This window comes from Betta splendens, chromosome 14 (assembly GCF_900634795.4).
Source record: "Betta splendens chromosome 14, fBetSpl5.4, whole genome shotgun sequence".
NCBI lineage: Eukaryota > Metazoa > Chordata > Actinopteri > Anabantiformes > Osphronemidae > Betta > Betta splendens.
Window position 1 is genome coordinate 5,465,863 of NC_040894.2, and position 18,162 is coordinate 5,484,024.

The following is an 18,162-nucleotide window of genomic DNA, read 5'->3' on the forward strand; positions in this document are numbered from 1 at the left end:
CTCTTCATGTAATGAGTTTCCTTTTTTTTGTATTCAGATTAATTCTGGGATTGGACTCAGTCCAATGTAATAGTGTTTAGTTGTCTCTAATCTCCCAACCCCATAATTCTTAATCAAAACCAAGGGCAGTATTTTTTTTTATCATTATCTAATCCATCATGAATGAGGCCATGGATTACAACTCTGACCTTGGCATTCTGCACGGCTGAGCAGGTCTCTCCTCTCTGCTAACCTAAAGCCATCTCACCTGATAGTCTGCCCCATGTTTCTGCCCACAGATGAACTTCCCTTCTGCACCTGGCCATAATCTGGGCTCGATTATGAATGATGCTTCTCTGTCTCCTGCACAGACACAGATGATGTGAGGAGGAGAAAAAGATACGACATTAAGATCATTAAGTTATGATGTTTTGGCTGCTCGTCCGCTATAATACACTCCAGTGTTATAATTGTGGACACAGTTTGACCACCTCACTGTAAAAGCTGCAGGTAAACGGCTGAGGTATAAAAGCAAACGGCGCATTGGGAAGTAGACGTGTTCTTGGACTTGCAGAATGTCCACCGCTGAGCCTGAAATCCTGCACAGACATCCTTCAATCTGTCAAGACGGCTCCACAAAGCTCTCAACCCCACACACTGTGCAAATACCACCGAATCACATCTACACAGCGACTCCGGTATGAAAGAGTGGCAGACGGTTCAGTGTGTCCCATCCATCACAATGAGATGAACAGTCTCTGGGGTTGATAAGCGCGATTCTGTGTCAACAGCCTGTCAATGAAGACAAACGGGGAGGAGGAGGACTCTTGGAGGTGCGGAGCATCGTTTATCTCCCCTCTCCTCCTCAGCTTTCCTTTCACTATTTCCTGGCCTCTAATATCTCAAGGGGAAATGCTGCCACCTGCTGGTGAGCTGGTGAAGATACACCACAAGAAATTGTCTTAGAAAAAGAAAGTCTCTTATGTGCTAATGTGTGATGCTTTTTTTATTTTCCTGCATCCTTCAACTTTCCAGTTGCGTGTTTGCGTTTTTTTTTTCAAACCTCTTTTATCGTCTTTTAACGAAGCGGAACATTTCCCAAACACTTTGCAGTAAAGGGCTCTTTAGGGACCCGTGTTTTATCCGTGCATTGTCACGTGGTTGTCGTACAGATTTAAACCTTCGCCTTCCTATTATCTTCGATCAAGAACAAATGTTGCATCATCGTAGAAGCCAAACGCGCACGTGGGTAATTTTCCTTCTCTGTTATGATCTTCGTTATGAGTAGCTGTCTCATTGCACATATCGTCCCTGCGCCATGACCGTGTCAGGCACAGCGGGGCTGGAGCTATGGGCATTTTTGCGGACTAAAGTCATGTCATCTGAGACATTTAATTGGGCCCGGGCTGCCACAAGGGGACAGCGGACGGCACGGCATTCCTCCATTGCCTGGCCCCGTTGTGTTGCTCCTCTCCGCGTGGCTGCAGTTCGGGGAAACCATGTCCACGCACACGCAAACCTGAGCAGCCGTGGCGCCAGTGGAGCGGACGCTGCATGGGGAAAAAAAATAAGCGACTCACAAAACAGTGCAGGTTGAGACTTGGAACGGGGAGCTGTGTCACCTCTGCTGGACGCGCGTAAAGGGACGCGGCGGCGCAGCGACGTGCGCTTTTCTGGAGGAACGAACGGGGCTGAGGACGCACGAAAGCGGCTGGTGTGAAGCTCGGCTCAACGGGACTTTCTGCTCCTGCGTCAGGTAACAGTCGAGTCATTCTAGCTGAGCAGCGCGTCCTGGACGGAGGGAGCGCGCGCGCTGTATGAAATGCGTCTTTCCATCATCACCACGGCGTGGTCACATATACGTTCATATTTTATTATGCAGCACATCGCGAACGCAGAACTGTCGCCTTGATCTAGTTCCACCAGCGGAGAGAGGCACCAATACTGAGAAAAAGTGCAGTGAGGAAGGTCGTGGAGGCGCGTTGCGTGGGACAGCGGGTTTACTGGGGTTAAAGCAGACAAATGCCCTGATATAAAAAGCCTGTACCTCCACTGGAGGGGAGGGGAGGGGGGGGGGGTGCTCAGCCCCAGTCAGTCACAGCTCCCTAATTATTTAATCCCACTGCTGCTCTAAATGCACGATCACTATATGCTGTTACAGTGTGTGTGTGTGTGTGTGTGTTTGTGTGTGTGTGTGTGTGTGTGTGTGTGTGTGTGTGTGTGTGTGTGTTTGTGTGTGTGTGTGCGTGTGTGTGTGTGTGTGGTCTTTCATCAGGCGCTAACAGCTCTATTTTGTGCCCGCGGCCCCATGAAGGAATAAATGATCACCTCAACCAGACGAGTGTCTCCCGATAAATCTGAAGTTAGAATCGCCTTCAGCCTCGACGACACATCAGGTGAGCGCCGTTCACGCACCAGCACGGACTGCATTCCCAGTACATGCACTGCATTCCTCCCAGCACAGCAGAGCCGACACACTGGGAGCATCCGCTCCACCTCCTCTCACGTCCCGCCACTTGAACCGCGCCCATTCCTCTCAGACAGGTGCTCCCTCTATTTCTGTGGGCCCCTGTTAAAAACACACTGCACTTGCACATGTGCACATCCTGTGTTTCAGACATGCATTCACTTTAATGCATCCACAGCTCCTCTCCACCCCCCCCCCCCTTGTACCTACGAGCTAGGTGCTCTCTGCAGGGGGCCAGGCGCTGGGAGCTGGGAGGCAGCTGCAGCTGTGCAGCGGCAGCGTCAGGTTTCCCCTCTAATACTAACAGTGTCCCGCTGCCTGATTCACTGTTCAGCTTTTAGCCCGCCGGGCCTATATTTATAAGCAGTTGACACGTCCAGTGCCGCTCCACCCATCGCTGATCCCCGCTTGCCGTTCTCCTAGGAAGTGAGATGAGGGGCTGCTGCAGCAACAACGCACTCGGACGTGGGCAGAAATACTCGGGCTTTGGCCCGTGGGATCAGCCCTTAGGCCCCTCGCGGCCCATCTTGAGCACCAGAACTGTATTTATTGCACGTCGTGATTGGCTCCGTGGCTGCAGGCGGGCGGAGTAATGCTGCTGCTTTTAGACGGTTGCATCACCCCAGGATTCTCCACATGTGTTCCACTACTCCAGGGGGACATTACTGACAAGGTGGAGGCCGGCGCAGGCAACCTGCCCCTTTCCGTCTCACCGGATCCCCGTCTGCGCCCGTGCATCCAGGCTGTCTGTTCCTCCGGGCCGCCGCCTTTATCCGCCCGCCCTCTTTATTCTTAGCCTCCATATCTTTCAGCCTGACAGGTCATTACTGCTTCTCAGTAAGGAGACATGGCTCATTTAGTGTTGTTATGCTGTCGCGTCACAAGAGCCCCCGATAGTGTTTCATCGCGGGCCGTTTCATGAGCGGCATTAGCGCGACTGCCTGTAGGTCAGGACGCGTCACTAGGCTGCGCACCAAGGGCAAACGTTAAAGTGAGGAGACATTACATGTCCATTTACCAAACCAAGCTGACGTTATTCTCCAAAAGGAGTAAACTTGTAAAAGTTTAGCTTTGATAATCAATCTTTAATCACTTTTGATCTATAATACAAATCTGACCTTTAGACTTTTTCTTCATATACTTTTTTCACAGTTCCTCAAACTTCCTCAAATCACATTTTTAATAACCAGTTGTTTGTATCATGTGTTTGTATCCTCCTGTGTCACACTGTAATAAATGACCTTCGAAACGTTCAGCTGTAACCCAATAATGTGTTCTGTTACATTAGATGTAAAAGATGCCGAGGACCTTTCCCAGACTTTCAAAGACCTTGAACAGCGTTTACAGGTATTCAGTGCACACAGTAGCATCACGTTACACTGAGCACACATGAGCCTGACTAAGCAGCCGAGGCGGCAATAAATAAAGCGGCATGTCTGTTCACAGAGAGCTGCTTTTCTCACCGAGCGAATTTACTATAGAACCACTGTGTTGATTATTACCCTCGTGTGTCTGCTAATTGGTAATTGCTGATTTAAAAAAAGAGTTGGGAGAATAGATTCAGGAAGAGACACCTGGAGCATGGTGTCTTCGCAGCTTTGAGCCTCACGGGATTCCTTAAAGTTGCATGGTGTGTGTTCATCAGCAGCAGCCTGTGTTTATTCTATCCGCTTGCCCCTGATGTCGCCCGTTGGTGCGTCTCGCTCTGGTCCTTTGCAGCCGGTGCCCCCCTGCGTGTCCCTGAGAGAGAGCGTGCAGGTGTACAAGCAGCACTGCAGGATGGCCAGAGAGTTCCACCAGGTCAAGCACGAGATCGCCGTGCTGGAGGACCGCAAGTAAGGCCCCGCACATGCATGAGCGCTATGTGGGGGCCTGTGGGCTCAGGGTCACTGCCTGGACCTGCAAAACCCCCATGTACTGCATGCTCTAGTGTTTATGGCCACAGATGACATGCGCAATAAATCACATGAAGATATTAGACTATTAATAAGTGTCCACTCACTGGTGGAGCATTACATTAATGAAAGCTAACTGTGAGTTTGGTTTAATAGTAATAGTAAATGTCACGCAGGAATGTGTTTGGATCGTTCACTGACATGTTTAGGGTGAAGCTATAATGTCGTTACATTATATTATTGAAGGGCTGCAAAGTGCATGGACGAGGCTGTCCACCAGGGGGCGTCTCTGAGTCGCGTCTGTCCAACTTTTACCACAACCTCCCGTCGGCCCTGCCTTTAAGATGATATTTTAGAAGGTGGTGATGCATTGTTTTGGGTTTAGGCGTTTGTTTTGAATAATGTAATTGCTCCTTCATTAGACACCACACTGAGCCCGTGGAGTGTTTTGTATACAGTAATGGGTGTGGATGTGGTAGCTACGCTGGGTCTTGGGTGTGTTGGCACCGTCTGTATCATATTTGGGAAAAGTGGCACTTACTGTATGCTGGAATATTACAGTAACTGCAATCCTTCGTGTGACTCCATGACACCTGGAGTAGGATCAGATCCACATAACACTGTGCAGTATATGCTTACACATAAGCAGGGGCGCATTAGACAAACACACACACACACACACACACACACACACACACACACACACACACACACACACACACACACACACACACACACACACACACACACACACATTGTCCCCTGTGTCCTCAGCAGCTGCCGGTAGACTTAGCGGGGGGATTGTTAAAACCCTGTTCAGTTACCCCATCACCACACACACACACACACACACACACACACACACACACACACACACACACACACACACACTTGGCAGTTCCTAAATAGAGACGCGCAGGCAGCCTGTAGTTCTGATAGGAACACGATGAGTCAGAAGCTCTTGGTTCTCTTTTCGCGCTGACGTTAATGCAGTAATTCACTGACACGTACGCACACAGTGAAAACAATAATAGTATATTCAGACGTACTGCAATATTAAAAATAGTTTGACATATCACTCAGTCACTCAGTGACCAAATGATAAACAGACCTTGAAAATCCAAATCTGGACATTTACTGTACAATTGACCTTTGACATTTCCACTACTTAATAATTTCATGAAGAGGTTGAGCTGCTTAAATGTTGTTACAATAGAGGTTTGTCAGAGTTAGTGTCATTAAATCTTCTCAGACAAATTGTTCTGATGCTGAGGAAACGCTTAGTTTAAATCAGAGTTATTCTGAATTCCCTGCTTTCACAAGCAGTTCCTGTGAGCTGAAAAAGGCCTCTTCCCCTTTTTCAGACCCCGTCATGAACGCCCACACACACACACACACACACTTACAAGTATGTCCACAAACATGTTTCTACTCGCTCGCAATGCAGCAACAGAATCACCTCAAGGCAACGCTTTATTAAACATCACTTTAGTGCAAGTCACGCTGTGGACAGCGGGCGATAACGAGGAGGTCATTGAGTCATACTTTAGAATATAAATCAATTTAGAATATAACTATATCACTGTTAAATGTTACATTACAGTAACTATCATTCATATTTAATATTCCTATTATTTATAGGTCTTTGAAACTGAGAAAGTGTAACTTAAAAGTGGGCTGAAGGTCTAGACACATGCCTGTGTCATAGTTTCCATCAAAGAGTAATTCCATATTTCTATTTTACTTTCTCTTCCTTGTAGATCTGGTCTTTCAGGAAACCAATTCTCGGAAACGTTTCGATCTCCTCGTGTTTCAACTTGAGCAGAACAGTCGCCCGTCGCCGATAGGTGATGGCTGACTTTAATCGGCTCATCAGCTCAGAAATACACTACACATGATGTCTTACTCGCACTTCAAATGACTCATTGAAACACAATGTTTTTACAAATACAACCATTGGTAGGCAAAGGAGAAGTACCACTATCACAAAGCACCACAGGTACAACCCACTTCCCTCTTACTGTAAATAAAACCATAACTCCTTTCTTACATATTCACAACAGTTGTGCTTTTCTGACAAATCAACATTATGGTGTTAGAATTTAGCTTAATTAAGTCTAATTAGAACTGTCCAGTCATGATGGGTGTTTTTTTTTTTTTGTGACTTGGCATTTGCCCGCTGTAATACAACACTGACATTCACACAGTGAGAGGCGTGAGGCCGTGACACGCACGCTGTCCAAACACAGAGTAGGTGTGTGTCTGCGCCGCCTTTCACAGCTCAGAACATACTGTTTAGTATGTGGAATGAAGGTGGAACACGTTAGTCAGACATGGACATTCCTTAAACAGGGTAACAGCGTAAAAAGGGAGAAAACTGAGCGTCATGAAAATTAAACCGCAATTAAATTCAACATTATTTAGGGTTTTTCGCTTTGTTGCCCAATAACAAGCATCAGCAGTTTTTTTTCTGCTTCAGCCTTTCCTGTAAGTTTGCATTGTTTCCGTGGCTATTTTTGCCTGTGGTTTTCCTCCCATGTCGTTACGAGACTGCTACAGACTGAAAATTGCTCACACAGTATGTAGGTACAAATATGAAAGACTGTCTGGAAATGGACCGCCTGCGAGCGCGTCTCCCGCCTCCAGCCAGGTGTTTGCTGCTGGGAGCGCTTCCAGATGTTCACCAAATGAGCGCATCGACAGCCCGCGATTCCTTTAGGAACTGCTCGTAACATCTTGACCCCGCTCGTCCACGCAGGCGCAAGCTGCTGGCGGAGCTGGTGGAGGACGAGGACGTTGCCGTGGAGATCGCCCGTCTGGAGGAGGAGTTCCGGCGGCTGACGGAGGAGAACCGCCGCCTGGTGACGGTCCACGGCGAGCGCGCGCGGCAGCTGGAGAGGCTCTGCCCGGACGAGCGGCCGAGGCAGGACTCCTCGTGACCTCTGACCCCCCCCCCCCCCTCCCGCAGCACCTGAAACGAAGGCTCACAACAGCCGCTCGGCTGTGATTCAGCTAATTACACAGAGGGGAGTCGCGTTTGTCATGGCTGAGTCACCCGCCGCAGGCCCACAGCCATCGCCCGTGTGAAGATGTTCTAGTGATTCTGCCACGTTTCGGCACGAGGCCGCTTTTCTGAGTACTCTTTGTTACCGTGTGTTGCAGTATATGGTGAGTGTCACGTGGGCGGCCGCTTGTGTCCGCCTCAGGTTCTGCGGAGGCGGATGTTTCACCCCAGATGTTTGGAGGGAGCCAAAGGTTCATGTTGTGGTCCAAAGGTTGCGTTTGAGGAGGAGTGTGTTTTTCCTCCGTTTCCTCCCGTCCCTCGAACCGAGTTCCCGTTGTGGTAAAACGGGAGCGAGGTGATGGTTTAACCCAGTGTTACCGATAGGAAACTTACAGTATAGCCACTTGTGAAGAAGTTCTTGTGTTTCACGACAAGCCTCCGCTGCAGGGTTCTGAGCGTGACTCGCTCACCTGTGGAGAGGGAGGCGTGCGCCCGGATCAACTGTTCATCGTGCTCCTTTAACAATAAAATGCATTTCATTGTGACGCAAGCCTCAGTTCCTCACTGCAAGTTTCATTTCTCCAGACCGCAGCTCCTGTTGTGCTGCGTGTGCCTCATCATGATATTGCTCCGGTTGCATGGAAAAGGGAACTAGATGGTGTTTTTTTTAGCTCATCCTACAATCATGAGAAGCCGCCGGATTGGCCAGTTTGAGTCCGGCTTCTCTGTTCCTCCTCCAAAACATGTGACACTGGCAGCAGTACAGCCACAATCACTCCACTGTCTTGTACCACTGACAATATAATGAATGGATTTTCTCCCTCCTTTCATCACTTTACACCCATCCCACGATGGTTTTCATGAGTCATCCGGGGATATTTGATATCTGGCACCTCACAAGCCACAAAACACTTCAGATTTGTCAGTGGTGCCTCATGTTTCCATGAAGCTGAGGCCCATCATTTTACAGCTATTAACTCATAATTCCTCTGCTACGGAGCGTGTTTACTCTGACTCTCTCTCTCTCTCTCTCTCTCTGTCTCTCTCTCTCTCGCTCGCTCCCTCCCTCCCTCCCCGTGACACACACACACACACACACACGCACACGACGCAGCAGCGCTCAAGTGAGCTCGCAGAATGATTGGCTGCTACCTGGAAAACCAGCACGGCGTGCTGCGACGGCGACCGGCGGAGAAATATTAACCTGTGGAAGTTAATGAGGTTGAGGTAACAGCCTCCGCGTGAATACAACAGGTCAGTTCCCTTTGTTTTTACAGTCTGTTGACAGACAGCGTGTTCTCAAAACGTCTGCACTTGGTCGAGTGAGTTCACGCTAATCTGATCTAACGACACAGACGTTAGACTGAGTTTGTGTGGTAAATCTCTTCTATAAGCTTCGCGTTGTGTTGGGTTGTGTTCGTCGTAAACCCCTAAAGGGATTTCCTGGGAAAAGCCGAGGGTGGGATCGGTGTTGCTGGGAAAAGTGCTTGCTCATCCTTTATCAGCAGGAGTGCGTGAGTCAGCGCCTGCTCCTTTACACTGGGCGCTGTCGCAACACGCGCACACACGCACACACGCGCACACGCAAACACACGTCAACACACACGCACACAGCTCCCTCCCTCTCAGATGCGCACTCACAGGACATATGACTGAGTCAGGGTGCGTTTTTAGTTTGCAACACAAGTGAGATAAGGCTTTCTGGGAAGCGTAGTCTGACCGGGCGGCATTCCATTTAGAAATACCTCCACGGGCGCAACAGCTGGGACTTTACTCCAAGAGCCGTGGACGCGTTAAGTTCAGCTGCGTAAGGTAACGTTATTTTAATCTGGAATTCTCAGACCACGGGATGAATCGGGCGACCCTAAGGCTGTGTGTGTGTGTGTGTGTGCGTGCGTGTGCGTGTGTGTGTGTGCGCGCGCGCGCGTGCGTGTGTGTACACAGACGTGCATGGCGGCCATGGCGGCGTCCCGGTCGTCCGTGTTTACCTTCGAGTCCACCGTGCACTCCGCGCACGTCCTGCGCCGCCTGGACGAGCAGCGCCGGCGGGAGACGCTGTGCGACGTCACGGTGGTGGTGGAGGGTCGGAGCTTCCGCGCGCACCGCTCCGTGCTGGCCTCCTGCAGCGAGTACTTCTCCCACAGGGTGTCCGCGCTCGCACAGCATGGGGTGGTGGTCACTCTGCCGCAGGAGGTGAGTTCCTCGTGTGTTTATGGAGACATTCCAGGGTCACAAACACTGTGTGATGAAGTGTTTAAGTGTAAACGAGAAGAGGACAACAACTTTATTGTTTCTCCTCCTTCACAGGTGACTGCTGCCGGCTTCGAGCCGTTGCTGGCGTTTGCCTACACGTCTAAATTACACTTCGGGAAAGACAATGTCCTTGAAATACGTAACTCGGCTTCGGTGCTCGGTTTCAGGGACTTAGACGAGGCGTGTTTTGATTTCCTCCTCCCGAAGTTCCTCAACAGCAACGCCTCGGCCTCGTTTCCAAGAAAGACCTGCTGTAAAAGGAAATGCAAGCAGCAACTCTCGAGGGACGGCCGCGGCATAGATTCTGACGATGCGCCGCCGGGCGACAAAGCGGCCAAACCGGTTGCTGACTCACCGTCTCAGCAGGAGGAGGCTCAGGCCTGTGAAGCCCCGGGGGACGGCCGGAGCGGCGCCGGCGCGCTCACGCCGGCGCCCGAGAAGAAAAAGAGCGATTTCACGCAGTGTCCGAAGTACCGCAAGTTCCAGCGGGCCTGTGGGAGAGAGAGCTGCGTCCTGGAGAAGCGTCTGCACAACACGGCGACCGTGATCAGGGGCGTCTGCGAGCTGCTCTGCTCGCCCTGTCCCGGCAGCAGAGCCCGCAGCCAGGACATCGAGATGGGATTCCCCGCAAAGCTGGGCCCGGGTGCCACCAGGCCGAGCAAAAAGGCCGAGAGGCACGAGGAGGAGCCCGAGGGGGTTGTGAACGGGGACAGAGAGGGAGGATGGGGGGAGAAGGAGGCGGGACGTGGCGTCTCGAGGACGGGGGGAGAAGCGGAGCTGGCTGGATTTGGCTCCGAGGGTTCAGGCGCGGTGGGAGCGAGGTCACCGCACCGCTGCCCCTCGGTTCTGGCTGCAGCCGCACAGGACGCGACGAGGGCCGGTGGTGCAGCAGAGCCGGGATCTGTCCGGCAACCGGCGCATGAACAGAAGGAGATGGTGATGGAGGACGGGGTGCAGGCGGGAAGCGTGAGTGTGTTGGTGAACCAGGCCCGGGAGGAGGCGCCGGACGCCGGGCCCACGGCGCCGGACGCCGGCCGGTCCCGGACCAGCTACCAGGACCCCGACCCGGGCAGCTCCTCGGACGCGGCCGCCCTCGGCGCCGGCGGCGCCGCGTGCCCGTTCTACCAGGGCGGCGCCGGCGGCGGCCGGTGCGCGTGGAAGGCGGCGGCGCTGTCCGAGTGCGAGGGGGCGTCGCAGTCGTCCCTGAACTCGGCCGACGACGGAGACTCGGAGACGGAGACGGAGGGCGACAGCGAGTGCTACGCCAGAGAGCGGGCCCGAGAGGTGAGCCACGGGCCGGGTCCGAGAAAGCCCGCTTTCAGCGCCATATTTGTTTTAGATAAAAGTTTTATAGCGTCACTCTAGAAAAGTCGAGGGACTGTGATTACAGGTTAATTATTCACCAAAGAAAAGTGATAAGTGTGTGAGTGTCTATGAGGCCATGTGCACGTCTAAGTGACTGGTCCAGAGTCCAACCCGGCTGAACCTGACACCTCGGCCCGTCGTGCTAGCAACGACTCCAGACGACACAAACACCAGGTTTGAGGAATCTCTCGCGTCCGTGCTCAGACGGAGCGAAGCATAAACAGGGCGGTGAGAACGCGAGCGCGGAGCAAAAACACACGGGAGCAAAAACAAACCCGTTCACACGGCGGCCGATAAAGCGCCGAGCGCACATTTCCTGTAACACATTAGCGGCAGTAACACAACACCTGACCTCTATTAACTCCTCGTTAGCTGCTCGTTTTTACAGTCGACGCTTCACGCACGTCACGCTGGGCCTTCTGCTCCAGGTGCAGCTGCCGTTCCCCGTGGACTGGGTCGTGGACCTGAGCCGCAACGACTTCCAGCACCTGCTCAAGCAGCAGGTCTTCACGCCGGAGCAGCTGGAGTTCGTCCACGACATGCGGCGCCGCTGCAAGAACCGCCTGGCCGCGCAGCGCTGCCGCAAGCGCAAGCTCGACTGCATCTACAACCTGCAGTGTGAGATCCACAAGCTGGTAAGGGCCCGGCGGACGCGCCGGAACGGGCCGCGCGCCGCTCCCGCCGCGCCGCTGACCGCCTCTCGCCCTGTGTCCGCTCCACAGAGGACGGAGCGGGAGAAGCTGCTGGTGGAGAGGAGCCAGCTGGGCCAGATGAAGCTGAAGACGTGCCACACCCTCTCCGCCCTGTGCCAGCGGGTCTGCAGCGAGGCCAGCCTGCAGCCGGAGCAGCTGGAGGTGCTGGCCCGGTTCAGCTCCACAGACTGCCCCCTGGCCTCCCTGCTGCCCCACGCGGACCCCCCCCCGGCGCAGCCCGGCTTCAGGGAGGCCTCGTCCTCCGGCGGGGACGCGGTCGCGGGGGGCGGTCAGTATTGAGTGTAGAGAGGATGATCATCAGCGTGGAGGGAGGATGCTGCAACATCAGCAGATGTGAAACATGGCTACAATGCATTTACTGTAAAATAAGACAATAGGACAGTACTTCTATTAAGAGGTCAGGGAAACATTCCAGATGTTTGACTCTCAGGTGGTAACAGGGAACTTCAGCTCACATTGCACACAGTGTTGGACCTTCTATGTGGAGGACAACACGCCGCTGCAGTTTGCACCACAACCAAAGAGCAAAACAACCAAACACACACACAAAAAACTCAACAGGACTTGAAGAGTGTGCCATGTTTACCTGCTGGCTGTCGCATTCAGCGCCGTCACTGCGGTGCCGACCGCGGTGACGCGCCTCACGCGTCACACATCTGGCTCCGCGGGTTGGCAGAAATGCGCTGTGTAAAGAAGCATGATGGGATGGAAACCACCCAACCGACCCGAGCCCGGTGCGCCGCCCGCAGTCCACAGGCTCGGCTAAATACGGTGGCCTTCAAGGGTCAGGTGAACAATGTAGCAATAACCCACTGACAGATGCAGCACAATCACATTAAGGTTTATATTTTTTTAGTGTATCGCAGTTATTATGTCATGCGCTCAAGCTTTTCGGTCAACTTTCACCTACTTTACAGTAGATCTCTGACACTCAGGCCTTTGACGGGAAACCAGTTTCACAACTTTACCCTCAGCTCCTCGGTTTCTACTGTATCACACGTTTGTGGATTTACTATTTCTCCTCATGGTCTTTTAATCAACAGCCACCATAATGTACGAACATAGTATGAATAAATACTGTTCCAAATAGTGAGGAAACACCATGCATTTGGAGGATTCTGACGGTCCACATGCGTAATGACGTATGTGTTTTTACGTCGCACCAGGCTCACGCGAACTAATGCTGGATAACGCTGGTGCACAGTGCCCTCTAGCGGCGTATTTGTATATGTAAACATATCATTGACTATAGATACAAACACATTCATTAATTTTTGTATCTGCATTTGACAATGTCCAAATGGATTCCTTTATTTTGTAAGTTAAAGTGAAACTGTATCAATTTTTAAAAAATGTAAAGTTTTATTTTTCTACTTCTTTCGTCTCAGTTTATGAAGATATAGAACAAATCCACCACAACGGCTGCCAGTGTTCGTTGTTAATGTAGCCTTCACACTGAACTACCAAATTAAAATGTTTCTTCTTCTTGATTTCACACTTTGTTGTTAGATTGTTATTAGACGTTTGTTTAATGTGTCAAACAAAATAAAACTGAAAGCTGTTGACCTTACTGTGTCTTCACAACCTTATCATGAATTTAGAATGAAAGCAGGGGGAGAGAGGTGGTGAGGGGTGATGCCTGAGGTCAACAGATTAACAGATTAGGATGTTTGAGTGGAATTGAGTGGACTCAACCCTGAAACATGAAGTCATTGGCTTGAGAACGCTGTGATTAAGCTACAAATCCAGTCAAGATATTAGTCAGATCTAATTAAACATGTTGGCTTCCTGAGCTAAAACTCATATGACTAGGTGAATCAAAATAGGAACATTAATACCAATATTTAAAGTTGCATTGGGGTTAATGAAATGCCTGTAGTGAGACTGAACCGACAGCAGGTGGCATCACATGAAAGATTTCTAGAAGTGAAGAGAGGAAGACGGTTGATCAGATCAGGTGGAATCTGGGTTCCAGCAACGGGATTCGTCTCCACGTCATTCAGATGTGCTCTGGCTGAATAAAGCATGTAAAATCTGAAATATACCTTAAAAGCAGCGCAACGGGACCTGTTTACCAACCACACGTCTGCCCGTAACCCCTGTTGCTGTGAGATCCAAGTATCACTTCTCTCCCAGTTGGTTTTCTTCTACCTGCTTCTCGTCTCTTGCTCTCTCGGAGAGCACGTGGGCGTTTTCTGTGGGTGGTTCTTTGGCGAAGCCTGAAAACTACAGCAAACACAATATGCTGGGCTCATAATTCCAGTAATGAATAGTTCGAATGGTGCCAGCTGTGTTCACAGGAAGAATTAGCAGACAGTACCTGGAGGATTTTCTCACGGAGGCTTTGGATGTGATTTCTCAAACAAGGACGGATGCCGTCCTGCAAATCAGGGCTTCGGAATCGTTTGATGGTGATGTTCTGGAGGGAACCAAGAGCCGACGACCAAATCTAATCCTTCAGGAGGAGAATAATCCACTCAGTCATGTGGCTTTTCTAATGAGAACCTGTGTCCTGGATCAGACACATACACACATTCCAACCTCATCATCAGCCTCACTGAGTTTTGTCATGTTGACCCAATTAATTAATTCACTTTAACAAGGCAGCACCAGACAGTTTGGTGGAGGAACATCATGTTTTATCTTATGTTTTGGTTGGTTTCACTGGTTCATTTTAAGCAGTTCACAACCAGAGAGCAAGTCACTGACAGTGCAGCGCAGCCAAAAATGTGCAGAGTCCTTGTGAGACAAATCATTGAATTACTCTCCACAAAGCGTGGCTCTATACGCACAGGTCATGTGTGTGAGTGCGAGCGGGTGCAGACGGTGACACAAACGCCTGCTGTCGGAGTGTTCGTCTGGTGAGAACGGCAGAAATATAGAGACGGTAGAGGAAAGAAACTTTAATGTTAAATACGAGACTGGTTTTAATTGTTTTACCGCTTCATTAAATAATACAAAATAGTCAGTTGTTGGATTGACTTCAAGCAACATTACATAAAACACAAGTAGCATTACACTGGAAGCAGAAGGTAAATAACTTAAAATCACTTAAAAACCTGTCTCTGTGCAAAGTACCATTGTATAATTACTGAATATTATATTATATTTATTCATATAACTATTATATATATATCCACTGGATATTCTCCTGCTTCTTTGGCGTTTGTAGAAGAACATTATGCGAAGCCTGAGCGTCTCCCCCGCAGCTCCTTCACCAGGTTAACGTGGAGGTTAATGGACAGAGAACAGCAGCATGGAAACTCTCTGAGGCACTGAGATTAGATATAGATTGAGTGAGACTCCTGCTTCGATGCGGTCCTTTCTGTAAACCTTCACATGTGTTGCATAAAGTCCTTTTATCGAACGCGCTGGAGGAATGATCGGTTGTAAGAAGCGAGGATCTAAAATCAAGGCCATTGCGATGCTTCGCCGGGGTCTTAACGAGGTTTTTTGCTGAAGCTGAGGATCCACTTGTTCGTCCGGAGCCTTTTTCCAGTCACAGGACGAAGAGTGGCGTCTGAAACCGTCCGTGTGTGACGCCGCTTCACAAGCTGTGCAAACACACAACATGCTTGGATGTTGGACTTCACTTCACCGCGGACGTGTGCGTGTCGCCCTCTCCTCCGCTGAGCGCCGTCCGTTCTGTTCTGTGGCACCGCTCTGCCTCTCGCTTATTTGAGGCAGCCGGAGCAGCTCAGCGGCCTGTCGGGGCTGAACTGCGGCGAGATGGTGTCCGGTACCACAGACTTCAGGATGTCGCTCTCTGTGGCCATGATGTGCTTGACCAGGAAGTTTGCGGCGTCATTGATGTTGAGGTTGTCCTGATGGAGAGAGATGAACTGCAGTTAATGCGCTAGTTTCAACCTTGGTACCTGTTAGACGCGCTACCACTCACACTTCTACCTAAGCTATGACCCCTCTGACCTTTGATGCCACAGGAACAGCAGCACGTTTAACAGAGGAATTAAAAACATGGGTTGGGTTTGGTTGTAAATACAATGTATCTATTTGTACATAGTATATAGTAAAACATTGTTTTTTTGTGTTTAAAGCTTTTCTTTGACGTCATAGAAGCCTTGACTATAGCTTCATACCGTTACTGCGTCCCTGTAGTAAGTTTCTCTGCCCTAAATAAATCTCAGGGCCACATGAACTTCCGATTCGCTCTTTGGGGATCTTTCTTCACTAACCCAAGTGACCTGAGTGGGAGAAAACCTCCATTAATTGTGTCAGCTAGTCGCCGCCAGCCAACGGCGTTAGCGTCTCACCTTGGCCGAGGTCTCGAACCAGCCCGCGAAGCCGTGGTCCCGGCAGAACTGGTCCATCTTGATGCCGTTGCTGGTGAGCTCCCGGCCCTGGTCGCACTTGTTGGCGAGCAGCACGGTGGCGATGCTCTGGCCGTTGGCCAGCATCAGCTTGGAGTCCAGGTCCTGCTTCCACTTGAGCACGGCCTCGAAGGTGGAGGGCCGCGTCACGTCGAACACGATGAGCGCGCCCATGGCCTCGCGGTAGTAGACGCGGGTCATGTTCCCGAAGCGCTCCTGACCTGCGACCAAGCCAGCAAACACACGGAGCTCATTGTGTGGTGACTCTATTGTGATGACACGGCACATTCCTGTGGTGCTACCGTCACGTTACACTCAACCCGTCAATGCGACTGCTTGTTACTGCTAAATAGTAGCTAAATTAAATCTGCATTTTGCAGAATTTGTAGTTAAAATAACATTGATCATGACATTATGTACCTGTGCCTCCATTCAAGCATATTGAACCTGAAGTGGACACGAGGCGTTTAAAGACACGACAGCTGTCACCACATTCAAGGACATGTGTGTGTGTGTGTGTGTGTGTGTGTGTGTGTGTGTGTGTGTGTGTGTGTGTGTGTGTGTGTGTGTGTGTGTGTGTGTGTGTGCTTTTTTTTTTACAAACATAACGCTGAATATTCGCATGTGAGAGTCTGGCGCTGCCTCGTCTGCGTATTTAGCGGGTGTTCGTCTAGTGAGAAAAGGAAATGGAAAAATCGGACTTCCTCTTTTCACGCAGGGTTAAATGGATCGTTTCTTTATAACAAGAAAAGCTCCATACAAGATGTGTAGGATGGTACAATTTACACTACTTTAAAGTGATCTCACATTTATCACTTGATAAATATGACAAACATACAATCAATAGAAAGTTTAGTCGAATTTCTTTGCGTGTGTGTGTTACTGAATGATTGTGCTGTATTTTTAACTGGGCCACAATGAAGCTCCTGTGACTCTTAAAATCTTCCTCACATGAGTCCATCACATGATGCAGCATCATACCTTGAATGAATGACTGCGTCATTTGCATGCTCCTCTGGCCTCGGCACAACGATAACACAGCTGGTTGCGTCACATACCAGCTCTGTACAGTGACTCTGCATCTTTAGGTGCTGAATGTTTCATCATTTTAACAGTCGTGCCTTGGACGATAAGCGTTATCTCCCCGTCTGATCAGCTTTTAAGGAACTAAGGCACAGTTGCTAAACAGCACATTATCATCCGTCTCCTACTGTAAGTCTCATCAGCGTGAAAATGCCCTGAATGGAGGCTGTTTTACGCTCTACCCATCACCGGACACAGCAGGGAAAACTTCTACTCCAACAGACAAGAACCTCGTTCACCTGCGATGTCCCACAGCTGCAGCCGCACCGTCTCCGAGTCCCAGTTTAACACCTTCAGCGCGAAGTCCACTCCGATGGTGGCGCGGTAGTTGCTGGAGTAGGTCTGGTGGACGTACCGGCGGATGATGGACGTCTTCCCGACCCCCAGGTCCCCGATGACCAGCACCTTGTACAGGTGCTCCTTCCGGAGGCTCTGCATGCCGTTCAGGTGCGGCGGGTGATTGGTCATTCCAACGTTGACTGCGCCTCGTCCGCTTTGCGCCTCGTCGCCGTGCGCTGCGCTGCGCTGCGCTGCGTGCGCGTCTGGAGCCGCCCTCCCCTCCCCGTGGCGCGCTGCGATCCGCCCGCAGCTCGGACCCGTGGTTCGCGGCGGTTCCTGTCGCGGGCGCGTCGTGTGCCTCTAGTGTGACTCGCTGTCACGTTGTGTGAGTGATGTCACACCGTTGTGAACGCGCGCGCGTCTGTTGGCGGCTCAATAAAATCAACCGTATTAAAGCAGAGACAGAGTTACTGTCGAAACTCCTCTGGTCAAAAGGGAGACGCTGCTCCATCGTGTGTTTATGTGCAGGCCGTAAATGTAACACGATGCAAATAAGACAGAATCACACCAACATTTATTCATGAGGCTGAATAAAAGTTGCCCACAGTCTCGTATCATTTCTGTTAATTTCCTAACAATCCTGGTCCACACAGCAGGAAGTGAGCTCACCTTGTTTAATAAAGCGTGCCCTAGAAATCCAATTTCCCACCAGGTTTATTAATTATCGCACGCAGATTTGACACAATTATCTTCAGCATTAAGAGAAAGGTTTAACAGTAACACTGACTTGAAGTGT

The 18,162-nt window shown here is 50.5% G+C and overlaps 3 protein-coding genes across 5 annotated transcripts; 2 read left to right on the plus strand and 1 right to left on the minus strand.

Annotated features, from left to right (window-relative positions):
* The first annotated feature begins 766 nt into the window (after positions 1-766).
* On the plus strand, positions 767-7,895 carry map3k7cl (map3k7 C-terminal like). The gene is made up of 5 exons (XM_029174018.3): positions 767-1,735; positions 2,255-2,375; positions 3,735-3,793; positions 4,166-4,281; positions 7,100-7,895. Exons 2-5 carry the CDS (start codon positions 2,300-2,302, stop codon positions 7,278-7,280), a joined length of 432 nt encoding a protein of 143 aa, XP_029029851.1. The 5' UTR covers positions 767-1,735; positions 2,255-2,299; the 3' UTR covers positions 7,281-7,895.
* Positions 7,896-8,438: 543 nt separating this feature from the next.
* bach1b (BTB and CNC homology 1, basic leucine zipper transcription factor 1 b) lies at positions 8,439-13,246 on the plus strand. Of its 3 annotated transcripts, XM_029174016.3 has the most exons (6): positions 8,441-8,599; positions 9,085-9,157; positions 9,290-9,538; positions 9,653-10,882; positions 11,392-11,598; positions 11,686-13,246. In XM_029174016.3, the coding sequence occupies exons 3-6, from the start codon at positions 9,296-9,298 to the stop codon at positions 11,953-11,955; spliced, it is 1,950 nt and encodes a 649-aa protein (XP_029029849.1). In that variant the 5' UTR covers positions 8,441-8,599; positions 9,085-9,157; positions 9,290-9,295; the 3' UTR covers positions 11,956-13,246. The 3 variants fall into 3 exon arrangements, with proteins under 3 accessions (XP_029029850.1, XP_055358028.1, XP_029029849.1); XM_029174017.3 differs by lacking the exon at positions 9,085-9,157 and having other exon boundaries at positions 8,439-8,599; XM_055502053.1 differs by having other exon boundaries at positions 8,440-9,157.
* A 1,318-nt stretch (positions 13,247-14,564) lies between these two features.
* On the minus strand, positions 14,565-17,924 carry rab38b (RAB38b, member of RAS oncogene family). The gene is made up of 3 exons (XM_029173412.3): positions 17,327-17,924; positions 15,948-16,225; positions 14,565-15,500 (listed from the first exon to the last, which is right to left on the minus strand). Exons 1-3 carry the CDS (start codon positions 17,553-17,555, stop codon positions 15,351-15,353), a joined length of 657 nt encoding a protein of 218 aa, XP_029029245.1. The 5' UTR covers positions 17,556-17,924; the 3' UTR covers positions 14,565-15,350.
* Between the last annotated feature and the right edge of the window lie 238 nt (positions 17,925-18,162).